At 38.0% G+C, this 12,045-nt stretch overlaps 1 protein-coding gene across 1 annotated transcript; it reads right to left on the minus strand.

The window, feature by feature from the left end:
* Positions 1-749: 749 nt before the first annotated feature.
* On the minus strand, positions 750-7,646 carry cops2 (COP9 signalosome subunit 2). Its single transcript, XM_072380919.1, has 13 exons — positions 7,502-7,646; positions 6,950-7,063; positions 6,770-6,847; positions 6,561-6,686; positions 6,379-6,468; positions 6,210-6,287; positions 5,556-5,730; positions 5,268-5,446; positions 3,804-3,856; positions 2,769-2,866; positions 2,604-2,686; positions 1,674-1,732; positions 750-1,287 (listed from the first exon to the last, which is right to left on the minus strand). Exons 1-13 carry the CDS (start codon positions 7,553-7,555, stop codon positions 1,143-1,145), a joined length of 1,332 nt encoding a protein of 443 aa, XP_072237020.1. The 5' UTR covers positions 7,556-7,646; the 3' UTR covers positions 750-1,142.
* Positions 7,647-12,045: the final 4,399 nt, after the last annotated feature.

Below are 12,045 nucleotides of genomic sequence, written 5' to 3' on the forward strand. Positions count from 1 at the left end.
TTAAAAACCCCTCTTTGACTCCAACTCCACATTAAGCCTATAACAACCGGTCCTTTAACTTCCCCTGTTGATTTAAGATTTTTTTGTAAAATTATATATTTGAAATTATATAAAAATACAAGTAAAAATTTCAATAACACAAATCTGATCACTACAAAATGACATTTAAAAAAAAAAAAATCTGTAACATTTAGTTAAAAGTATATGCGATTTTTTTCATCTTCAGGAATAAAATGTTACACAGATTTACCTGTAAATCGCTGTAATCGCTGTAATCGCTCAGTAAAAAAAAAATTTGAAAAAATTAAAAATGTGTCAGGTGAATGTAAAGTCAATTGAAGTTGATAGTTTGAGCTCAGAGAATCAGTTTTTGAGACATTATTTAAAGATTTGATCAATGTATTTCACTACAAAATACCCCCCACACTAATTTCTTACATCGTTTTCAAAACTGTGCAAATTACAGTTGTTCAGATCTGTTGTGCCTACTTCTGAAAATTAGGCATTGTACCATTCAATGTTTAAACTTTGCATTGAAAAAAAAAAAAAAAAAAGTGTTTTCAGTTGTTTTCTTTCCTTTAGTTTAAAAGAGGGCGTGGCAAGATAGCCGAAAATCTCAAACTTGACCAGCGCTTAGTGAGAAAATACTGCTACGACTTCCACTAAAAATAATAATAATAATAATAATAATAGCAATTCTCTTCCATATCCAGCCCATTCAAAGCCTTGTGACTAGTCAAAGGCAGATCTTTTAGTGCTGAGAGACATCTGTTTATTACCAACAGGCAACAGTATACATTAAAATACCGTGTTTACGCTTTCATACACATTAGGACTTTTTTTTTTTTTTGAACAACTGAAGCTTTTGTCTGCTGCACATGGAAGAATCTGCCAATCAACAAGAAAAACAAAAAAACAAGTGTCAGTGATTTCTTCTCATCGGGACAGGGAGAAAAACAAAAAAGAAATAATAAAAAAATTGAACGTGTTCTTGGGGTTCTTTGAGTCTTCTTCAAACTTGACACATTCTTAAAACGTGGTGTGCATCTCGTCTGGCCAGATATACTTGAAGAAGCACAGGAGTATACTTCATGGATGTCGTCGAACATGCCGTTTTCTTTGTCTCTTGATTTGAAGTGCCATCATGTGAGCTTGCTAACAATGGCTTGGTTCAAGGAGTTCAACTGATTTGTCCATTTGTCTAACGCCGTGTAGCGGGCTCCTCCTCTTTTCTGGTAGTCCAGTTCTAGAAGCTGGTTGACCTGGTCGATTCGTCCATGGATCGTGCTGAAAACCCCCCCAAAAAAAACAAATTATTTTTTAGAAAAATTATTCACATCTGGAACATCAAAAGTCAAAGTAATTTCCATTATTTTGCTGGCAGATCAGATATGCATAACACTGCAAAGACAACAAAGAAAGATATAAATGGCATGTTTTAAAAGAACATTACAGTAAGTGTTTTCACTTCCTACTTCCTCAGTCATTTACGTAACACTATGGATAGAATAGAACAGATCACTATCAATTAAGCAAAAGACAGCTGAAGTTCAGCTCATACTGCATGACTCCCTTCAAGGTCAAAAGATGCAAACTATGTGGAACTACTGCCATTTACAAGAAGGGAAGTGTTTGTCTTTGTCAGCATCTCAGCATATGTGAGAGAGACATACTTGTCCAAGATACACTGCACCAGCAAACTCTCCACGTCACACACGTCAATGTTCAGCTCCTGAAACACACAGGAAAAGACATTAAGGACGTGCGGAATTCAGTGCAGTGTATTATCACAGTAATTCCACTGCGAATTACTGCAAATGTTGTATAAACCCGTGGAACAAATCCTGTCCAATGCAAACTACCATGTAAATTCTATCTAAGGCAAAGAATGGAGTGAAAAAGCATGAAGATACCATCAGGTGTTGGAGAGTCAGCCACAACTAAAGTAATCTCACTCAATCGCCAGCATATAAATACTGCCCTTTATGCTTCTTTTCTGTAGTTACATTGTGACATTGAAAATATAACGTGTATATAAATTTCCCTATAAGAAAATGACAATAATTGGAATGGGGAAAAGACCATTTAGTGTCCCAAAGTTCATCATGAATGAATTTTTATCAATGCTGAAACTGTTATCGATCAATCAAAACAGCCTTTAGGGGTTCCGCTTTAACTGCAAAATTACTACTCAACTGAACTTTATGTTCCACTTTACAGGGTCAAGTGCAACCAAAAAGGACAGCTTAAAGCGATGGCGTGAAAATAAAACAAAACCCAAAAGATGAGCAAAGCTTATTAGACGTGAAAAAAGTTTGCAAAATGGAGCAAAAGTTAAAAAGATAAGAAGATAAAAAGAATTATTGCGCAATAAGATGAATGAGTTTAACATCAGCTCGGCTTTAATTATAATACACCGACAGAGTAACATTTAGCATTCATTAGTCAAAGTATAAATAATTAGATTATTTCAAATTAATATACCAAGTTGAACCACAAGCACTAATGTTCATCTGATAACTGTTCAAGACAATGTGTTTATCACAGAGGAAAGATGACAGTTCAGTCACCTCATGGGAGACTTTGTGATACGTTCGACTCACCTTTGAAATGAAAGGGATGTGTATTCTTGTGTATGGTTTGATGAGTTTGATAAGCACTTGAGTTCTAATGTTACGTAGAAGCTCTGAAAGACAGGATCACATAATCAATAGGCTACACTTAAAGGAACATTTCCCCAACACATCTGGACTGAAGTCACCACTCACCCTCTATGTGCTCTCTAATGAAGGGGTCGTCCATTATATTACTGTGATTCGTTTTCAGGATTTTCTCAAATTCGGTGATGTCATTGTTCTGGTAGGCGCTGAAAAAGGAAAACAGTCATTGTTGTTTTACGATATACATTGTGTCCGTGACCCTCACAAAAAAAACTCTCATCCTGATCGCCATCAAACACATTCCAAAACATAGCACTTTCTTCTAAACACCATTCTTACGACAGACTTGGGTGTCCGTTCTTCGTTTCTTGTTTATTTAATAAAAATCATAAACATATGCAGGGAACATGAGCAACCACAGCCAGCGCCTCATATGCATGTAAATAAGGGAACAAAAGAAGGCAAAAAAGAAGCAGAAAAGCAGTGAAAGCTCGGGCCAAGACAAAAGTAATTTGTGGTTCATAGTGATTTCAAATAATTCTTTGAAATGTGTTCACCCATTTTGCCAACTGCAATAAATGATATCATGACCATGAAGATTAATACCGCTTCACTGTGTACCAAGTGAACTGCTCACATCCGTTTTAAAAAGTGTGCAACAGCTCAAAAACACACAAACACATCTGGATATGAGAAGTAACTATGCAATTATTATATCTTCTCCAACTTTCTTGCAATGGGAAAACAAGATACAAAGTGCGATGAACTGACGATAATAAGCCACGCCTCCTTTACAACTCTACACCGGGAATGTGTGTCACCATCACAAATAAAAATCCAGCTTATTCAAGATACATGTCAGAAAACTCCAAATACTGCCCATGCTGTCATGCAGTGCATCGCGACAGAGTTTTAGTTAATATGACACGAGTCAACACAACGTAGAGCAATGCAAAAGACAGCACGGTGAATTTCCCAGAGTCCCAGACAAAAGCAGGCCTGGACCTGGTCTTCAGCTACTGCAAGTAGACTGGTGTGCGTTACACTTTTCATCAACAGTGGGAATAAACCGGGGGCGCAATTTACAAACTGTAAGCAACACTTTTCTTTTTGGTAACATGGATACACCCATGGGCCACTTACCTTACTAAGTTGGTCATCGCTAGGATCTCAGGGTCATTTTTGTATGGTTTGGCCTTTGGAGGAAAAAAACAGAAGAAGAAATCAAGTTAAACTGCTGTAGCATCAGTCCCACTACCCCAATTCCAAAAAGGTGGGGACGCTGTGCGAGATGTAAATAAAAACCAAATACATACGTTTGTAAAACTCATAAACCAGTATTTTATTCACAAATAAAACATTTTAGAAGTGAGATGGTTTACTATTTTATGAAAAATATCAACTCATCTCGAATTAGATGGCAGCAACATGACTCAAAAGAGTTAGGAGTGGTCCTTGTTTACCACTGTGTAGCATCCTCTGCCTGTAAACATCTGGGAACTGAGGAGACCAGCTGCTGGACCTTTGCTAGAGTCCCATTGTTGTCTGATATATAGGATTCTAGCTACATTTTGAGTTTCATGGCTCCAAATATCTTCAGTTGGTGAAAAGTCTGGACAGCAGGCAGGTCACTCCTCTACTACTACGAAGCCGTGCTGTTGTAATAGCTGCAGGATGTGGTTGAGCTTTGTCTTTGTCTGAAATATGAAGACATTCCATGCAAAACACAATGTGTGGATGCTGCACTAAAATCTGCATCAACCTCTCAGCACTGACGGTGCCTTTTCAGAAGGTCCACAGGCACTAATGCACCCCCACCCAAAAAAAAAATTTCAAGTTTCAATTTGTCTGACCTCAGAACAGTTTTAAACTTTGCCTCAGCACACAAATTATGTTCACAGACAATGACTTCTGGAAGTGTTCCTGAGCCCATGCAGTGATTTCCAGGACAGAATCATGACTGTTCGTATCCCTTGTTCACAGCGATGTCTCCAGGTTCTCTGAATCTTTTAACAATATTATGCTCTGTAGATGATGGAATATTCAAAGTCTTTGCAATTTTATGTTGGAAAACATTATTCTAAAATTCCTCCACATTTTATGGACGCAGTCTTGTCGCAGATTGCTGAAACTTTGTCCATCTTTACTTCTGAGAGACTCTGCCTCTCTAAGGTGCTGCTTTTTTACCCAATCATATCACTGACTTGTTGCCATTTAACCTAATTAGTTGTAACATGTTATCTTTTCAACCTTTATCCCCCATCAAAACTTTTTCCCATGAGTGTTGCCCCCATAAATTGTCTCACTTTCACTATTTGCTGTTTTATTGTGAATGAAATACAGGTTTTGCAAATCACTGAATTTTGTTTGTATAGTTGTATAGTTGTTTTCTATAGTTTACACGGTATGCCAACTTTTCTGGAAATTTGGTTGTGTTCAAACAAATCATTCTAATAAAAAAAAAATAATGATAAAATAGTTTGAGCTGTGCTTTAACATAAATTTAGACTAAAACCAGCCAGTCTCGCTCCTGGTTGCAGTCTTAGTTAAAGTGTATGCCCGTTTACTAAAAGCTCAAATCTAACAAAGTGAAAACTGCTTCCATACCTCTTGAGAGTCAAAGGGGTTTATTCCAGACTTCATCAGCATGTTTGCTAAGACCAGGTACTTCAGGCATGTCGTCCTTCTTGGGCTTCCGGATTCATCGTAGTTCTTAAAGGCCTCAAAGAAGTCTGTGTGAGCTTTCTCAAACTCACCTTCTCTCAGATGCATCTTTCCTCCACACTCTGAAAAGACCAAACAAGAACGGATTACTCAGCACACAGCTTTGGGTCCATACAATGTGACAGGCACATCTCAGACAAACTACTGCTCTAATAACAATAATAATAATACCTCTGATAACTCCCATTATGAGTGGGTGAGGAATGGCTGATTTAATGTGAAGTGACTGCTCATACAACGCTTTCAACTTCTTGTTGTTTTTCTGTGCAGTGTACATTTGGATTTCTAGAGCGTAGATCTCCAGCAGCTGTGTTCCTTTCTTCAGGTCATCCTCTCCATCATCTGTCTACAGTTGACAAATGACAAAACAAAAGTATTTATGTGAGAAATATTACATATTCCACACTTTTAAAGTGCCAATAAACTGTATTTTAGGTTCTCCGGAGTGCTTTACGATGGTGTTCTCATTCACACACTCATGCAGCACTTCTTTTTATATATTTTAACACTACACATTTAGCACTATTTTCCCCACCTCTACAACACCAATCAGCATCTCGGGGGCTATGCAGGACTCCCAGTCTTGCCAAAGAACATTTAAACACGAGAATAGAAGATGACCACCTATGCCAAGGCCAGGCTTTACCATCTGTGCATCTCTACTACACAGGGGTGTGTGGTACACACATGAACATGCAACCGCTCAAAAAGTCTGACTGCAATTGCCCACACAATTTCCTGTAAATCTCTAGTGTTTGTGTGCGAAGACGACTACACGAATGATTCAATTCTAAAAGAAAAACACAGATTAGAGGGATTCATTACCTGACATGACTGGTGAAGTTGCCGAAGGATCTTTTGCAGTTTTCCATACTCTTCTCTCTCCAAGTACAGCTTCCCCAACTAAAGGAAATTAACCATAAAAAAAAGAAGGTATCAGAGTGTCCATCAATAATCATGCAAAACAACCTTAAACACAAGTATCTCTGTATACCTTTGTGTTGGTTTTAAACCACAATCTGTCATTTTTTGCATCTTTCAAAGCCTCCAGTGTGGTTTCGTAGAACTCTTGTAGCAGGTCCATCTGTTAATATAGTTGGGGATTTTCAAAAACGCATTGATTTATCACATTATAAGAAGAAAACAACATATGCATCTTTGACTTTCATTCCATACCTGTTTGGAGGTAGATATGTAGTCCAGAATGGAGTTGATGGACTTCTCTGAGTAGTTCCTGGTGACAGCACTTCTGATATATGTAAGGAGCTGCTTGTACCTATTCATCATCTCTGGGAAATTGGTCTGTAGAATTAAAAAACCAAAATCAATAAGACGGATCTGACAAGAAAGGTGAAAGAAAGTATTGCATGCGTTACATAGCATACCAGTTTAAAGTTGATTTTGATCATCTGTTTAAGTGCTTTGAATCCCCATTCACCTTTCTCTCCCTCTAGTTCCAATACCTGAACATAAAATCAAGATAGGTCAGTAAATATTGCACTTATAGGTGATAAGATCACCGAAAACGACGCAGAACAGATCATTTTCATGGAGTGCAACTCCACCTTCTGGAAACTGCTGAGCGCTGCTTTGGGATCGTCCTCCTTCAAAGCTTTGGAGTTGTAGTACTGGTTCTCCAGGTCCACATTTGGCTCTGAATTACTGTCTTCTGAGTATTCCTAAGTTAAAGAATACAAACATGTCATTGTTGAAGTCACAACACCTTAGTTGCACGTTTGCTAGAAACTCTCTGCGAGCTAACTTCAAGCCAAGCATGGCAGATGTAATGTTATTCTGCAGATATGACTCATGAGCTAACGTGAAGTTAGCTCACGCCATGGCTTGAAATCTAACTCTAACACATTGAAGCCCGTGCACACAAAACTATATATCCGTTATGTTTACTGTTAACATTACTAAGCTGTGAAATAGCGTCAAGCAACAATCGTTAGCCGGCTACAAAGCTAACCTTATTCCCTTGACAGCTTGATATTAGCAAACAAGCTAACTTAAACGCTAACGTTAGCTAGCCCGTGCTATCGGTACTTAACTGTCAACGCTCAGCGGACAAACCGTTAAAATTTACAAGTAAGCCAAGTCATATTAGTGGTAAATACCAGGTCGTAATCTTCTTCGTCGTCGCACATGAAATCATCTTCCATGTCAGACATATTGATGGTGTTCCTTGTCCTTATTCAGAGACAATCAGTAGCTCGGCCTGTGCTGTGTTTTGCAGCGGTGAAGTGGTGAGTCGATGCGGTAGGACGCAGGGACATATTTCCCTCCGTAGATGGCGCTATTGGATCGCGACTGATACACCCTGCAAAGAGGTTTCAAGCTGCAGTCGTCTGTGTGTTGTAACAAGACATGGTTTTAACACGTTTTTTTTCTCTCAATTTACAGTATATTGTACTATCATTAGTATTAAACACGCGCTCAGTGGGAACAGTAATTTACCTGCGTTCACTTAAGTACTGTACTTCAACTCGAGACATCTTATTTTTAATTCAATGGCACTTCATATTTCTGCTCTACTACATTTTCAATGGAAGTCTGTCAATGTTTACTCCACCATACTAATGACAAACCTATAGGTATTTACACTCAGTATTTAGATACCACTCAGCTTAGAGCACATTATTCAGTGTAAAAGATTTGAACATAAAGCAGTTTAAATTAAATTGAACCATCTTCTAAAACATTTATAAATCAATAATGATCCAGTCGTGAAAAAAATGGTTCCTCTGTCCATTCTACTGCACAGCTGTTTTCTGAATTTGATCTAACTTTTACTCTTTCTTTCAAATAGCTTTTCCATGTGTACTTTTTAAGTTTTGTTTTAACTCTTGAAAGCACTTCAGGTTCCATTTTCAAGTTAAACAAAACAAGTGAAACATGAATTATGGTTAAAGTACATCTGTACTTTTTATAACTTACATTTTTTGTTGGGTCATAGTGCCACTGGTAACTTTTAGTGATATTAATTGTGGTGGGTACCATAGTGTTGTGGAGTATATCTATTCAACATAGTACTCATATAGATTTCTTGGAAAAATTTACTTAGGTAATTCTCACCACTGAAAATATTTCATAAACTTCCTCCAGTTGTGTGTGTCAGATTTTAGTCAGCCTGGTGAATCAGGTTTATGTCAAATGAATTTCGTGACTTCTTGACAGCGTTGGCTGCCACACAGAGAGAGTATTGGCAGCATCCTATCGAAACAACCCCACTGCCTCACCCTGGGATTAATTCAACTTTGGACCATATGAAGGATTTTATTATCAAAGATGCACAGCTCCAGTCCTGAAACTTTACGCAATCGACTGTAATCAACATATGTGTCATAAGTTTATTACAAAAAACGGGTGAAAAACTGAGCTCCATCATCCGATGCGGTCAGCTTGGCCATAATATTTACGGTATCCAGACACAAATCACTAAGACCATAAGTAGGAGGGTGAATGTACTCACAGACTGAGTTATAACTCCAAGCACAAAGAATGTCTAGAATAATATTACTTGTGCAAGTGTGTGTGTGTATAAATGTGTCACAGACAGCGCACTCTCTGCAGTGATATTATCTTTCATGTTTCCTCTGACAGGGTTATTGGATTATTTTACATAATGTCATGCAGTGGCTGTCAACCAGCTTTACATGGAAACCAGGATAAAGCAAAAACCACAGACTAGTGATGTGTTTGTCAGTGTGTTCATTGTGGTGACATGATACTGTTGGTGCAGACCCGATTGCTGCATTCATGAGACGTATAATGCTAGCGGCAATGGTGTGTGTTGTGTCTGTCAGCATTTCATTAATTGCATGGGTTGGCATCAACACTAAAGGCATAAAGAATCAATGTCATAAAAGCTGTGGTTCTAAGACACATAGGTGTTAATATGCCATGATTTGTCATTACACAACGCCCACACAACCTCCTCAAATTCTATGGCACAAGGCTTATTCAAATACCTGAAATATATCGTTATCGTTGCTGAAATCTCTACACAGTAAAACCACAAAAGCGTGCTAATCCCAGCTGTGGTGGGGAGAGGCTACAGTATTTGAAAGGGGCAAAGAGAAACCCTCTCAGCACAAGCTTAATTATGCTCCGACAGCTACATATCAGAGACCCGCGTAGTGCAAAAGACCTATACTTATCTAGCACAAGCTTGTGATTAGCAAACATGAAACCCTACAAAATATGTAAAGATCTTAACATGAGGCAGTAAATCTTATAAAGCAGCTCTTCTTATTTCTGATACTTACTCTTGAATCATTTCATGGAAGCAGTTAATAATATCATTCCCTTGTCATCTGAGTATACCGTGAGGTTTATCATCTCTAACCATGCATCTGACAACAAAATCCAGTGTACATTTCCTATCATGCCAAATGCTTTTATATTCTACTCAAATTGCCATTACTTTTGAGTGCTCACATGAGGGTGCTAACCTTTGTTGTATTATTGCCAAAAAACTAGTAAATCATTACTCGTACATTAACAAAAACACACACAAAATCACACTCTGCAAAGTTGGCCTTACACAGCCTACCCTTAGGCCATTGTAGCTGCTCTCACTTCTCAACTCTGGCCAGTCACGCATCTTGCACGTTTGTTTTTCTCTTCCTTTTTTTTGTTGCTTTCATTTTAACAAGGTAGGTTGAAGCATGTCTCAATTTTATGCAACAAACTCCATGATGTGGGGCTGTTACTCCAGATGAACTCCAACTTCCAAGGGCAGAAACAGTCACTGCAGCCATCCACACGCACTCCTCCTGCATCTCACGCGAGCAAACTGTGGTACAGGATGTGCTCTGATAGTCTGAGTTTGAGGGGGGTTTGGGATACATGAGGTTTTTGTGTGTATTATGAATGTACAGAAGTTGAGAAATACTACTCAGTGGACAAATTTGCTTTAATTTGGGTAGGCTTAGGACCCAACAACGTACTCAAGATAATTTATTGCCCACAGAACAGAGATCAGAGTAACCTGTAACTAGGCTTGACATGCCTAATCTCTACTGAAGTCCTCTAGGTAGAGGTTTTTGAGGTTAGAACTCAACATGTCAAATACGCTTATTTTACACTGTGATGAAGTAAACATGAATAGTTCTTGGTACTAAATGTTTTGCGCTATTTCTTGGCTTGTATTTGTGACAGAACTACAGGAAGATCGAGCAGATGAATGTCAACAAACATTTCTCAAACTTTTACAGCAGTTCAACTTGCATATACATTCCTATAAAATGTACAAGTGCTGTTGTTAAGTTTCTTATTTTCACAACAGCACATCTTACTGACGTGAGTTCCTCCCAAACAATGGGATGGTGGGCTAACAGTTCCAAAGCTTTCCTGTTTTTACTGTCTTCTTCTTCTGATAAAAATATAACAGATGTGATTCAAAAGCAAGTCCAGCTTTTAGATCAGGTCCCAGATGCAGACAGCATGATGAAGCTATGTAACATACCAAATATCACTTTTTCCCCTGTCCAATCTATGTATGTTTGTCCCCTCTGCAATGAGATTGTGTATATTAAGGCACCCTTACATATTTCAAACATCAAGGCTGATGAGTATTGGGATTGCTGGTTTCCAACTTTACATTTATAAAATGCAAAAGGAGTACTTTCAGTATAACTTTGACAGAAGAGGTCTGACTGTTTAGATGCTTTTATTAACAGGGTCAAATCTTCAGACTGAGCCCCTGACAGTGAACTTACCTTCCGTTGTCACGGTGCTCACCTGTCGGAGTAAGTAGAATGACTTATGCACATTTGCTGACAGCCGAGCACAGATGATGTATGGCTGTGAAAGTATTTGACAGCAGCTTAGTAATAAAACATCAACGTGCAAACAACTTTTCCTCGGTTAAAAGCGTTGCATGTGTCTTGAGCTCGCATTTACTATAAAATATATACATGCTATACCCATTTCTGGAAGTGCCAGGCATGTTTGCTATCTGTAGATCATTGTTTCATTCGGGCTGTCTTTCTCATGCAAATTGCACCTTGTGGTGTGATTTACAGTCTATTGTTTGTCACCTCTCATTGGTTTGCAGCTGTCATAGGAAAGAAAATGACAGCAGACTTTACAAGACTGAAAGAAATATTATAGGTACCACAATACTCTTTCAATGAGCTAAGAAAAACTGCTATGATATTTATCTTGCATACTTTATTGTAGTTTATACTATACTGTTTTTAGAATGGTTCATGCAGCTGTTTCTTCTCAGCAAAATAAAGCTAGAAACATACAATATATGCTTTCTTGTGTTTGTTTTGTCTTGGCTCTGTGTAATCTAATGTGTTGTTTTCATTTATTTACTACATACTGTGGTCTGAATACAGTCAATAATAAAAGCTTGCAGTGATATGGATTTAATCAGTGTTTCTCTGTAAGCTGATAATTCATGAATAAAGATCTGTGAGTAAGTGCTTGGATGTGATCCTATGTTTTATGAGCAACACAGTTTAACTGGATTAAATTAAAATCAGTTTGCAGAACAGATTTTGCCACCACAACAATTTGTTAAACTCTCCCAATGAGCTGAAAAAGTACAACAGCACTCAAAGAACAAAGCAATGAAAATCTCAAACATTTTGTTGACAAGGATTTTCTCATTGGAGAAGCATCATAGTTCACAGCTGAATGGCGAAAT

Source organism: Leuresthes tenuis, unplaced genomic scaffold (genome assembly GCF_036924035.1).
Source record: "Leuresthes tenuis unplaced genomic scaffold, fLeuTen1.0.hap1 SCAF_2, whole genome shotgun sequence".
Classification (NCBI taxonomy): Eukaryota; Metazoa; Chordata; class Actinopteri; order Atheriniformes; family Atherinopsidae; genus Leuresthes; species Leuresthes tenuis.

What these genes read in the sequence shown, in the direction of transcription:
- cops2 (XM_072380919.1), bottom strand. Translation starts at nt 7,555, where the DNA reads ATGTCTGACATGGAAGATGATTTCATGTGCGACGACGAAGAAGATTAC. An exon ending in ACGAAGAAGATTACGACCTG is followed by an intron (nt 7,064 to 7,501) that starts GTATTTACCACT and finishes TCTTTAACTTAG; the next exon opens with GAATACTCAGAAGACAGTAA. An exon ending in GCGATGACCAACTTAGTAAG is followed by an intron (nt 2,867 to 3,803) that starts GTAAGTGGCCCA and finishes TTCCTTTTTCAG; the next exon opens with CGCCTACCAGAACAATGACA.